This window comes from Rhinolophus ferrumequinum, chromosome 6 (genome assembly GCF_004115265.2).
Source record: "Rhinolophus ferrumequinum isolate MPI-CBG mRhiFer1 chromosome 6, mRhiFer1_v1.p, whole genome shotgun sequence".
Taxonomy (NCBI): Eukaryota; Metazoa; Chordata; class Mammalia; order Chiroptera; family Rhinolophidae; genus Rhinolophus; species Rhinolophus ferrumequinum.
Genome location: NC_046289.1, coordinates 4,548,501 through 4,561,346, shown reverse-complemented (window position 1 = coordinate 4,561,346; position 12,846 = coordinate 4,548,501). Strand labels below are relative to the sequence as shown.

Genomic DNA, 12,846 nt, shown 5'->3' with positions numbered 1-12,846 from the left:
CACCCCCAACACATATGCAGCAGTCAGCCCCGAGGAGGTGCTCATATGTGTTGGCTGCTCTTGGTCAGCCGGTCAAAGGCAGCAGCCGTGCCTTCCTGGAGCCTTGGAAAGAGTGACAGGCGGGCTCCAGGGCCCAGCTCGGGTCACGCCCCAAAATGGCCGGGTGGCCTTGGGTGGGTCACTTAACCCCATCTGTGACATGGCAATGATGGTCATGGCTACTGCAGAAAGCTGAGTGAGATGACAAATGTGGTGGCACTCAGCATGACCCGGCACCTGGCACATACTCGTGGTTCTTTTTCTCTAGTGCCCATAAATGCGTGCAGGCATTCTGGGCCTGGGGTCTTGGGGACCGACCAAGCACCCAGGGGTGCAGTGGTTTCTCAGGCACCATTCCGAGGCTGCCTGGGAGAGGCCCCGGGCAGGGGAGGGCAGTGCCCAGATTTATCCACCAATCGTGAGGGCTCCTGGCAGTGGAGCTTGTTCTTATCAGCCCAGCCCAGCATGGGGGGAGGTGGCTGGCCAGCAGGGGCGGGACGCTGCCTGGGGACTGGACACAGAGCAGGGCCGGCAGCCCCAAGCCCCACCAGGTGGGCGACGGCCCGGAGGCCTCTGAGTGTCCCTGCAGTTTGTGGCCGGCTGCCCGCTTCTCCTGCACCATGTCTGACGGCGAGGGCCCCTCGGCTGGTGAGTGGCAGTGCTATATTTACCTACTACAGGTCTGGTTGCTGAGCCAAGGCCACTGATCATGGAGGGTACCGCCCCCGCCCCCCCAGGCTGCAGGCAGCTGTGGGGCTGGACCCCCTTCCTTCTAGCCTGATGTCTGGGGGCCTGCACTCCTGGAGGGGGGAGCTTGACTTTCAAAGTTAAGTTCTGTTGCACCCCCGTGGCTTCCCCATGGGACTGGAGCAGGAAGCTGTGCCTGCTGCAAACCCTCCGGCTGTCAGCCGGGACACGCAGAGCTGCCCCACAGTGCAGCGGGAGCCTAGGCTGCAGCTGGACTCCTGGGTGGTCTCAGGGTGCCCTGGGCCCCTGGAACTGCATGGAAAAGAGTGTGTGTGAACATTTATCTGAGAGGGGAGGAACCTACAGCTTCCATCTGATTCCCCAAAGTTCTGAGACCTGTGGGAAGTTCTGAGCCTGTGGTCTGCCAGCACAAGCAGGCACGCTGTGGGCTCCCAAATCCTCTAGGTTAGAAATGACCAGGGACACAGGCAGGCAGAGGGCGGTCAGATCCGGGGGTCTGCCCACATGCCCTCTGCCCTGACCCAGGCAAGGGGCTGTGGTGGTGACTAGCCACTGGATTACCTGGCTGGCTGCCCCAGCTCCTTCCAATTGAAGACAAGCTCTGATCGGAACATCCCCCCAAATTGGCCTCAGGTGGGGCAGGGGTAGGTGATAGTTTAATCCTGGAGGTACATCTGGGACTCCGGAGTCAGGCTGCCAGGTTCAAATCCCAGTTCTTTCACTTCCAGCTTGGGTGACCTTGGGCAGGTAGAAGCTTAGCTGCTCTGAGCCTCAGTGTCCCCAGGTGAAAAAGGAGACAGTGGTAATAGTCCCCAACCCACAGGTTGCTGTGAAGAGTAAATGTGATGACATGTGATAGCGTCTGTCAGTGTCTGGTGTGCAGCGAGAACTCAGTGGCACCTTCGTGGAAGCAGCCAGTAGTGGGGATCCAGGCAGGAGCCCAGGGGTGCAGGGGCCTGCGTGTGTGGTCTGCCCCCTCCAGCCAGGCCTCCCTGTCCGAGTAACTGCAGGTCTGTGGCCTTGGATTCCTTATCTGTCAAACACTGCTGTCGAGAATGATGGGCACAGAAAGCTGTCCCAGGCGTCCTGGGGTGGGTTGTGGGTGACAGCAGCGTGGCCCCACTGTGCATGGTGTGTGATGGACAGTCCCAGTCCTGGAGCGTATCTGGGTCAGACTTGGAACAGTGTGTGTGTGTGTGTGTGTGTGTGTGTGTGTGTGTGTTGGGGAGGGGGACACTGAAAAAGGTGGCCTGACCTCACCCTCTTCCGCTGGGCGCCAGTGGCACTGGCTGCCAGGAATTGTCCGCCGTGGCTGTGAAAGCCGAGGAGCCAGTGTGGGGGGTGCGGCAGACAGGCCCTTTCTGGCTGGCTCTGCCCACACCTGACACGGACCCGGAATAGCTCTTTCCCTCCACCAGGGACACGGCCCTGCTTTTAGCAGCTTGTAAAACCACCCGCGTGGAGATGGGTATTTCAGGAAGGCCGGGATAATATTTAGCCTGTTAGGGTGATGGAATGGGCCCCAACCGCGCGCGCGCACGTGTGTGTGTGTGTGTGTGTGTGTGTGTGTGTGTGTGTGTCTGGGAGGCTAGGAGAAGACATGGCCTTTGCTGCCCCTTCAATGTTCAGGAGAGGGTCAGCTGGGTTGGGAGTCAGTGGGCACCATCCTGGCTCTGCCCACCCTGGCTGGGTGGGTAGCCCTGGGTGAGCTTGGGGCTTGGCTGCCTGCCTATAAAGTGCCATGTGATGGTCTTTGGTCTCCAATGTACTGGGCTTGTGATGGAACCTAGTTGGCAGGAGTGAAGACAGCATCTGGGTGCCGGGGTGTATTTTTATTTCTGGGGGGATCTCCTAGACTCTATTATCTGAAGTTCAAGTCTTTCTAGTGTTCCTACCTTGTAGAAGCGATAGGGCCCAGGAGACTGCTGGGAAATATTTCTGTTTTTAGTAACCAATCCCTGGGCCTGTGTCAGCCGCGGGAAAGTTCTCAGCTCTTCACCCACTATCTGTGTGACCTTGGGCAAATTACTCAAACACACTGTGCCTCAGTTTCCTCATCTGTTAAATGGGGACAATAATAGGACATTAGCTCCTCGTGTTCCAGTGAGGATTAAGTGACCAAAGACATGTAATGTACTAAAAATAATTCCAGGCTTATTGTCAGCAGTTGTAGCTGTTGTTATTATTATTCAACCAATAAATGAGCTGCGACCCCGTGAGGAAACGAAGAGATGAAATTATCTGCTCTATCCTGTGCCCTGGCCATTTTGGACCCATTGTTTAATCCCTGGAAGTGTGGCATGAACCCTACTGCATAGCTGAGGGAACTGAAGCTCAGAAAGGCAGACTTGCCCAAGGTCGCCCAGCTGGTAAATGGTAGAGCTGGGATTCGAACCCAGCTCCCCATACCCTGTTTGTGTAGAACTTCGATTCCGGGCCTCTTCCAGGGAGGTTCCCGCCCTGCTCACTTAAGGGTGTGCTGGCAATCTCATAGGCCTTTTGGCCCTCAGACCCCCTCATTTCAGAGACTGCAGTCTCACCAATGCATCTAATAATGTGGAGCCTGTAAAAAAATGTGGTACCTCGTTAGGGTGTCAGGAAAATCCCACAGAGCAGGAGCACAGCGGCAGGTGGTGGGTCGGCCAGGATTTATGGCCCTGTGCCTGGGCCGGGAGCCTGGAGGCTAAGGTTACCAGAGTCAGCACCGTATTTATAGCAGGAACTTGGCTGCACCGACAACTGCCAGCCGGCACACCGTGTCAGTGGGGGTGCCGCCTTTACAGTGTCCCGATGCTGGGCCTGGCTCTGCCCCTTGGTGTCTGAGTGCTGTCACTGCCTGGATGGAGGGGCCCAGGAGGTGCTGGCTCCACACATCCTGGGTCTGTTGATTGTCTTTTCCTGCCTTTGACCTTGTGACCCACCCCCACCCCTCCTGGCAGGACTCCGCAGGAAGAGAATCCAGCCTCTGTGCTGTCAGTTCCCCCCATGTTTGGGAAGGTTTCCAGCAAAGCAATTTTACAATTCCAAGCACCAAAGACAGGCCATTGTGTTCTCAGCAGAGCACCAAGGCAGGTCCATCAGAACCCAGGGTTCAGTCTCGGCTCTGCCACTCCCTGCCTCTGTGGCCTTGGGCGGGTCACTTAACTTCTCTGAGCCTCAATGACTGGGGGGCATTGGCCCTGTGTTGGGAGGTGTGGTGAGGATGGACACCCCTAAGCTAAGTGCTCAGCCAGCAGAGTGACCCTCTCTCTCTTCCTGTGTCACCTCCCACCCGCTCCCCTGCTCCCTCTGGGTCCCAGTCACCCTGTTTGTACAGTGGGAAGGGCCACCCCTGCTAGTGCCTGGTTTTTGTGTTTGTGTATGGGAGGGAGCGGCTGGTTCCCCTGGTTTATCGCCTCCCTCAATGCTCTGAGCTCTTGGAGCTCTTCCAAGTAACTCAGCTTGGGAGGGCTGCCAGCTCTCTGGGGTCCCCCATAGGCCCCCATACTTGGCCCTCTAGATATCTCTCTGCCTGAATGCAAGGAGGTTTTCCAAGGGTGGGGGCCTGACACTGGGGCGGGCCACCCCGTACCTCACTCAATTCCTCCTGGCGTCCCAGACATCCAGCCGCAGCTTCTTGTCCTCCAGACCTCACAGGAAGCCCCTTGCCAGGGAGCAGAGTGGCCTCCACCTCCACCCTGTCCTGCCTGGGTTTTGTTCTCCTTTCTGTTACCGACTGACCTCAGGGATGGGCCTGTGGCGAACAACTCTGTGAGGAGATAAAAGCAAAACACTTTAATTATTTAGGCCCTGCTCTTAGAGAGGAAGTGTCTTCTCCCAGGAGAGGGGGGCTTGGTCCCTGGCCTCAGCGTCTTTCTAGGTTGCTCCCGTTGTGTTGGTGAGGGTTGCCTCCCTTTCTAGACAGGCAACTGGGTTCAGGTTACATCTCTTGGGCAATAGGGATCCAGTGCAGACTCTGGAGCCGAGGAGGTACCTGGACTGCTTCAGTGTAGGGGGCAGAGGGGCTGGAGAGAGAATCTGGGGCCAAGAGGCCTAGGATGAGGCTGGTGAGATGGTCCTGATGAGAGAGGGTATGGCCACCTCAAGGGGGGGGAGGGGAATGATGGGGGCATCTGGAAAGTGTTGGGGGTGGGGTGGGGAGGCTGGCGCCTGATGCTGCCGCACCCATCAGGAAGGTCTAAAGGATAAAGGACAGACTGCTCTTTCCCAGGGGACTGGCGCGTGACCTGGCAAAACCTGGCAAAGTGCCAGGGCTCAGTCCATGCAACACATTGGAGTGGATGGGGAATGGTTTCTAGAGTCAGGCGAACCTGTCACCCACTGTGGACACAGGCAGCTCCTTCTCCTCTCTGATGCTTAGTCATCTCATCTGTTAAGTGAAGGTTTCACCACGACCTTGGAGGGTGTCATGGGGGTTAGATGAGATGACACCTTCAAGCTCCTTATGAACCACAGGCTGGGTAGGTGTGGGTGGCAGCCTGTGGTCCTCAGGAATGAACCTTTCAGCTGTTGCCGTAGGCGTGCAGGGCCCGTGCTATTGGTGACAAGGAGAACTTAACCTGAGCAGCCCCCAAAGGCCTTGCACGAGAGGCGGGGTTTGGGCGGGGCCGATGTGGGACCCTCCAGAGGATGCTCCCACACATCACACCACATTCCACGTCCACACTCCTGACCCCGGGGGTCCCCATGTTGTGGAGGGGAAACTGAGGCCCAAGAGAAAGAGAGACTGGCTTACGGTCACCCAGCTAAGGGATGATGAGCTGGGATTCAGACCTGATTCCAAAACAGGTCCAGCCCGTCCGGCACCTTTGTTCCGTCTTTTCCACTTCCCTCCTCCTGCTCAAAGCCAGCCTATCCTCTGGGTCTGGGGGGGCCCTGCCTCCTCCAGGGACTCTCCCCTGAGTTCTGCTGCCCTGGGAGACCCTGCACCCCCTCCCACCATCTGCTCCAGCTTGAGCAGTGCCAACCTGGTCACCCCCTGTCCTGCTCGCATGATGTTGGATGTCAGATGTGCTGGGTGGGGCTCAGTGCTGTGTGACCTGGGACAATCCTCCTTCTGGCCTCGGAGGTTATTTGTTTGCATCTACTCATGTGGAATCCTACATGTGAGCACACGGCTCTGCAGGCATGTCCCGTGTTGCAACATCAGGCAGGACTCAGGGACACCTGCTCTGTGCTGGCCCTCATCCCTGGCCCGTGGGCTCAGAGCAGCAAATGAATCAATGCATGTGGCTGAGTCCTCGTTCCAGCGTCTGAAGTGGCCTGGGGCTTTTACTCATATGGCCAGAAATCCAGGTTAGAAGCTGTTGGGCAGTCAACTTGCAAACGAAATTGCCTACTTCTGCTCTTTCAAAGTATTGAGTCCATCCTAATGGAGCTTTCTTGATGTAGCAAGATAGATTTTTAAAATTACTTATTATATTTTAAAAACCAAACAAAGCTGTTAGTGTTTACATCCACCTGTCTGTTTTTCCTTGAATCTATGCATTGAAAATGAAATAGGCGCTGATGCTGAGACAGGTCAAAGATACTTGTGGTCACCCATAACTATTGATTTCAAATTTTTGCATTCACCACACCAATCCCCTTGTTTTTTACTGACCGTATCACTCAGCATGGGCTAGACATACTGTGGAAAACACAAATCTCAGTGGCTTAAGACAATGAAGGACTTTCATGCAAAGTCTGTTGTGGGTCTGGGCCACTCTTAGGGCAGGTCCCCTACGGGGTAGCTCAGCCTGATGCCTCCATATGGACCCACGCTTCCCCAGGCATAAGGCAGGAGAAGAGGGAGGAGGACACACCACACTGGCAATTAAATGCTCCCACCGGAAGTGACTGATATTGCTGCTGCTGGCATGTACTGGCGTAAGCAAGGTACGTGCCACACGCAGTGGCAAGGGGGGAGCGGCAGCCCTCCATCATTAGTGAGCAGTAGCAATAGCTGCCTCGCATTGGCTTTTTTTCTCAGTTGACTTTTTTTTAAGTAATCCATTTTAATTATGAGCTGTGGTCAGCTAGCGTCTGAACTGCATATCACGAGTCCTTCCAATATGCAAATCACAAAGCAAGGGGCAAGATTTTTAAAAATATGTGCTGTCTCCTACAGACTTGAATTTGCATTTAAAAGTACAAAAGTAATTTCAGAAAGATTTGGTCATGACACCAGCAAGGGAAAGCATAACCCAGAGAAATGTTAGCTGTCAATTGCCAAAAGCTCCGCTGATGTATTATATTACTTGCTAAGGCGCAAAAGAGGAAGTTGGGATGGATAGCTCGTGAACCTGTTCAAATCAACGTAGTCAGCAGATTGAAAAACGGGATATGAGTTTAGAAGGTAATGATTATAGAAAAATATTGGAAAACGAAACTCTGAGGAGACTGCACGCTTCGTCGCTCTGATGCAGACACTAGTTCCTTGATTCGATGACCCAGCAAGTAGGGGCTGCATCCTCAGTTTAAAATCCCCATTGACTTTTAATCCTATGTAACTAAAGGAGTTTAAATAAAACTTTACAGCTTAGCAGAGGGCAATGGCGGTGAACAACACACATGGTTTCATATAAAGAGATAAAACTTGGTTTAAAAATAACTTTTGCCGAGACTAGCAGTCCTCTCTGAGCTCTTCGCTGAGAGTCAGTGACGTCACCTGAATTGCTGGAAGTAAAACCGGAATTGAGTTTGGGATTGCTGGGCTCCGTGTGGGGGATCAGACACTCCTACAGTTCTGGGCCCCATGTTCCAACCTCTAAGCCAAAGTGTTTAGAGAACTCTACCAAATTTAAACACATCTTCTAGGAATCCCGCCTCATTTATTTCGGGTGGAAAAACATGTCAAAACGCTGGTGCGGTTGCACAAAACACGCTTCCTGTGGCTCCTCGTGGCAAGGGGGGAGCTCACTGGTTGAGTGCATGTTCGGATTCAGCAGGTACTTAACTAAGCACGTCCTATGTGCACGGGGTCCCACCAGGCACTGTGGCCTGAGGGAAGAGCTGGCTGGGGATTGCCTTCACCTGGTACTTCAGTTTCCTCTACCGCCCGTAGGGTTAATAGACTGAGGTTACTAGAGCAGTAAAGGAGAATGTATATAGTAGGCACTAAATAAATGCCCGCTCTCCTTCCCCTAGGTCCTTCCACACACAGAATTCCACATGACTCTCCTTATAACCTTCTGTGGTAAGCATTATTATTCCGTTGTTCAGATAAGTAAACTGAGGTTTAGAGTAATTGAGTGACTGGCCCCGGAGCGCACAGTAGGTAGTGGGAGAGACCGGAGCCGGATGCAGGAGAGCAGGCCACAGCCTGGGTCTGCTGTTTTGCACCCAGCAGCCTGAGGAGGGCTGGCAAGAGGTCTGGCCAAGCCTCAGTCCTTTGCTAAGAAGGGGGCACGGCGGGTCAGGCAGCAGGCTTGGGGGAAAGGCTTTTACCAGGAGAGAAGACAAGCAGATGAAATTGAGTCTGAATTTCTTTGGAAGGCAGAGGGATGCCAGGGGGAGCACTGGGTTTGGAGGCTGGACGCTTGGCCCCAGCCCAGTGCTGACACTAACGCACTGAGTGACCTCCAGCCAAGTCCTTTGTCCTCCCTGGAGAGGCTTCCATCAGATTCTGGGCCCAGGAATGTTACATAAGGTAATCCGTTCTCTTTCCTGTAGCAGAAGCTGAGGGTTTGGGAGGTGCCTCCAAAGGCGCAGCTCGGTGACTGTCAGCCAAGGGCTGGTCCCCTGGCTCTGCCTTAGGACCAGGGTGGGTCCAGCCGGACCCTCCATGCAGCCCAGGGCTGCACTCCTAACCGATCTAACACTTGTGGGTGCTCTGGCATCTTCATGCCCAAGAAGTGTGGCTGAGGCTGGAGCAGGGCCTTGTGCTGTGTCCCCACCCCCTGGGCTGCCCCCATCCCAACCCTCTCCAGTTCCTCCCAGTGAGAGAAGCACAAATGGCCGCATACTCTGGTTTATTGAGCAGCTACTGTGAGCCCTGCCCTGGGAGGTTCCCTCCCATCTGTGCTCACTAATCTGTGTGTCACAGCTCTGAGGGGCACTGTCCCCGTCTCACATGCCTGGACACCAGTGGGTGAGGAATTAACTTTGAGTCCCAGGAACTCGGCACCCTGCCCTAGCCCCTGCTCCTCCCTGACTGGTGCTCTGTCCTGTGACCCAGCAGGAAGTCAGGCACTCGGTGCCCTGGGAGGGCCTAGCAAAAGCCCCTCCCTCAGCCGCCATGGACTCTCTTCCCTTATCTTTCAATCTTGAAACTTGTTGAAAAAGGAGGGACCTCAGGACTGCCCCCAACCCAGGAGGTACGGTATCATAATTCGGTGCCTCCAGGACTGGCAGCTGTGACAGCCGTAAGACTGTGTGTGTCCAGGGTGCTGGGCAGTAGCCCTTCTCCCCCAGAGTCAGAACTCAGACAGGGGGCACTGGCAGGAGAAGGAGTCGCAGCCAAGATTTTTCTAGTCCAGCGGGGCTGTCAGGGTGGCCTTAACCCCAGAGCGGCGAGGAGAGCATGTCTCAGGGGCATGTCTCTGGCCCACTCAGAGGTCCCGGGCTCCCAAGCTGGCCCTGAAGCTGTGGGGAACTCGGGGGGCGGGCCGGCCAGGGGAGTTGTGTTCGGCTTCCTCCAAGTCCCCCAGGGATGACAAAGGCAATGCCCAGTGATGGATGCTCCAGGCCACGGGCTCTGCCGAGAGTCTTGGTCCCCGTGCTGGCTGCAGTACTATTTTGTTGTTGTTGTTGTTATCAGCTTTACTGGGACGTAATTCACATACCATACAACTCACCTACTTAAAGCGCACCGTTCAGTGTTTTTTAGGAATTTCACAGAGTTGTGCCACCGTCACCACAATCAATGTTACAACATCTTTATCACCCCAAAGACAACCCCCCTCCCCATTAGCAGTCACCCTTTAGCCTCTGGCAACAGCTCATCCACTTTCTGGCCCTATAGGTTGCCTGTTCTGGACATGCTGTATAAACGGAATTGTGTGATAAGTGGTGGCCTTTTGTGACTGGCTTCCTTCGCTCAGCATAACATTTTTAGTTTTGTCCATGTTGTGGCATGTAAATGCCTCATTCCTTTCACGGCTGAATAATAGTCCATTGAATGGATAGACCACATTTGTTTATACATTCCTCAGTTGGTGGACATTTGTGTTATTTCTACTTTGGGGCTATTTTAAATAGTGCTGCTATGAACACTCGTGTACATGTTTCTGGGTGAACATATGTTTTCATCTCTTTTGGGGGTACACCTGGAGCTGGGATGACTTCGTCATGTGGTCACTTTATGTTTAACCTTTTGAGGAATTGCCGGCGTTGCACCATGTCCCATCCCCACCGGCGTGTATGTAACGATTCCGATTTCTCCGCGGCCTCGCTAACACTTGGTATTATCTTTTTGATTCCGTGCGTGCTAGTGGGGGTGCATGTTGCTGTGGTTTTGATTTGCGTTTCCCTGGTGACTAATAATGGGAGCAGCTTTTCATGGGCTTATTGGCCATCACCTCTTAAGCCTCAGTTTCCTTGTTTGTAACACGGAGACAATGGCAGCGCCTGCCTCCGAGGCCATGATGAGGATTCAGTGACATTTCCTGGGGGTGGCCATTGAACAAATGTTTGTTGCTTGAAGCTGAAGGCTGGGCTTAGAATCCCTCCTCTGAAGGCTGGCGTGAGGAAGGGATATAGAAAAATGTGGAAATCTGGAAGTTTCTGCAAATTCCAAACCCATTTAGAACAGGTCACTATCACCAAAGAAGGTGCCGACTGACACGGTCCATCGTGGGGTGATTTCTTCCCAGCTTTGAAGCTCAAAAGGGGTGGGCAGACCAAGTAGCCCGGCCGCGTCTACACAGCCCGGCGAAACACACATGAAGTGGGTGTCCAGACCACACGCTCAGTGAAGATACACCCAGCCCGTCCTTCAGGTTCCTGGTGAGGAAACATCTGCGGGTTTTTCTTATCGCGAGTTATTTGGCTTCCTCCCCTTGGCTGCTCCCGAGGGGTGACATTGCCCTTCCTGGACTTGCACGCTTGTGTCTATCACTGGAGAGCACTGGAAAGAGGCCAGGAGCACCTCCTGAGAGGCTGGGCGGCAGTCTGCGGCCTGGTGGAGGTGCTGACGGTCAGGCTGATTGTGTAGCTATAACCTGACCCAGAGCTGGGCGCGAGGTGAGGGAACACCGTCAGCTCATCACGGCCGGAAGACACGTTCACCTCCGCGCAGCGCACCCCGGAGGCCACCCAGAGGGAGCGATTCCTGTTCTCTTGTGGAGCCCAGTGGGAGAAAGGGGGCTCCATGGCTCTGGATGCTTGGCTGAGTTTAACATCTAGGAAAGGAGTGTCATAGCTGAAGGGGCCTCCAGGCTCTGGGGCTGCAGCAGCCAAGAGTCCCACATTCTTTTCTCATCTTTCCACCACGTCCACAGCCCCTCGGACAGCAGGTGAGAAGCAGGGAGAGGGGTGTGGCTGGGGAATCAGACAGACTGCCATTGGCATTTGAGCTCTGCCACCTGGTGCTGTGCGATCTTTGCAAGTCACATAATCTCTCTGAGCCCTCGTCTCCTCATGTACAGAACGAGGCTGATGATACCTTGTAGGATGCCTGCCAAGCGTGACTGAAATACAATAGGACCTTCCATATAGCCTGATCCCAGGGGAGCGCTGGAGTGTAGACTGCACCACGAAGTCTGACACAGAGGGCCTGGCTTTTGTACCCCAGTCCCAGCCAGCCAGGAGGCTTCGGTCCCCAAGGGCCCTGCAAGCTTCTCATCTCCTCCCCCAACTCCTCTGCTCTTACACAGTTTGGTTGTGACACTGGGTTATATTCCTGGAGCCGCTGCAGTATGCAAATGACCATAAACTTGGTGGCTTGAAACAACAGGTAGTTATTCTCTCACACTTCTGGGGACCTGGAGTCTGAAATTACTAGCACTGGGCCAAAGTCGAGGTGTCAGCAGGGCCATGCTCCCGCTGGAGCAGAATTCGTCCCTCGCCTCTTCCAGCGCCTGGTGGCTGTAGACTTTCCTTGTCTTGTGGCCACATCCCTCAGTGTCAGCCTCCGTAGCCATATTGCCATCTTCTCTTCTAGACATCAAATCTCTGTCTGCTTCTGTCTTATACGTGCACTTGTCATGGCATTCAGTGCCCGCCTGGTAATCCGGATAATCTCCCCATCACAAGATCCTTAATTTAATCACACCCACAAAGACTCTTTTTTCATATATGGTAACATTCGAAGGGCCCTGGGATTAGGGCCTGACATCCTTCGGGCCACACTTCAGCCCCCTACAAGCACGAGCACAGGATTCCTCAGAGAAGCTTTTGTCCCCCAGGCTCCGGCCAGGGACCCAGGGAATGGCTGAGGGTCTCAGAACCACCCCCCGCCCCAGCGGTTTTGCCCCAAGGGCGAGCCAAGCCCTCTCCTTGCCTGTGACTCCTGCCCTTCGCCCTCCTTCCCGGGCTCCTCCACCACTGCTCTCCCTTCTCTGTGCCCTCCAGGCTTTTGTCTTGATATGGGAAGAGAAGTTTTTGGTTCAGAAATCTTTATCATCTTTCTGTGAAACCTGGATCCCAAGTCTATTGTTTCCAGAGGGACTCAGACTAAGCTGAGTGTCCCAGCAAACATGGCCTCAGTTCAGGGCCATGACTTCCGTTCCGCCCACCCAAGCAACGGCTACCAAGGGACCCACAGAAGTGGGGGTGGCCAGAGAAGGAGTCACTGCTTGGGAACGGGTACTTGGCTCAGAGAAGATGCTGAACAGGACTTACTTCCCACACTTTCCATCTTCCGTGTCTCAGTTTCCCTACCTGTGAAACGAACCAGTCTGGAGCAGGTGTCTCTAAAGATCTCCCAGGTGAAGTCCCAGGGTCGGTAAAGGGGAATTAAAACAAAACAAAACAAAACAAAAAACACCTAAAAATAAACTATGCAAGCAATTGTTTACTTAGCTGCCAAACCATCCTGAGTACCTGCTGTTGGCCAGGCCATGGCTGTGACCTGGGGCACAGAGGATGCTCTGTCACAGCGGGACGGGGAGACAAATGAGCAGATGGACAATGAGAGCCCAGCGAGCACGTGCTGTGAGAGCTGTGAGGGATGGACAG

The 12,846-nt window shown here is 54.3% G+C and overlaps 1 protein-coding gene across 1 annotated transcript in view; it reads left to right on the top strand.

Annotated features, from left to right (window-relative positions):
* The first annotated feature begins 517 nt into the window (after positions 1 to 517).
* EML1 (EMAP like 1) overlaps positions 518 to 12,846 on the top strand; it is a 163,837-nt gene continuing 151,508 nt past the window's right edge. The window contains exon 1 of the mRNA XM_033108794.1: positions 518 to 687. Within this exon, the coding sequence (XP_032964685.1) occupies positions 660 to 687 (28 nt within the window). The 5' untranslated portion in view covers positions 518 to 659. The remainder of the gene's footprint in view (positions 688 to 12,846) is intronic.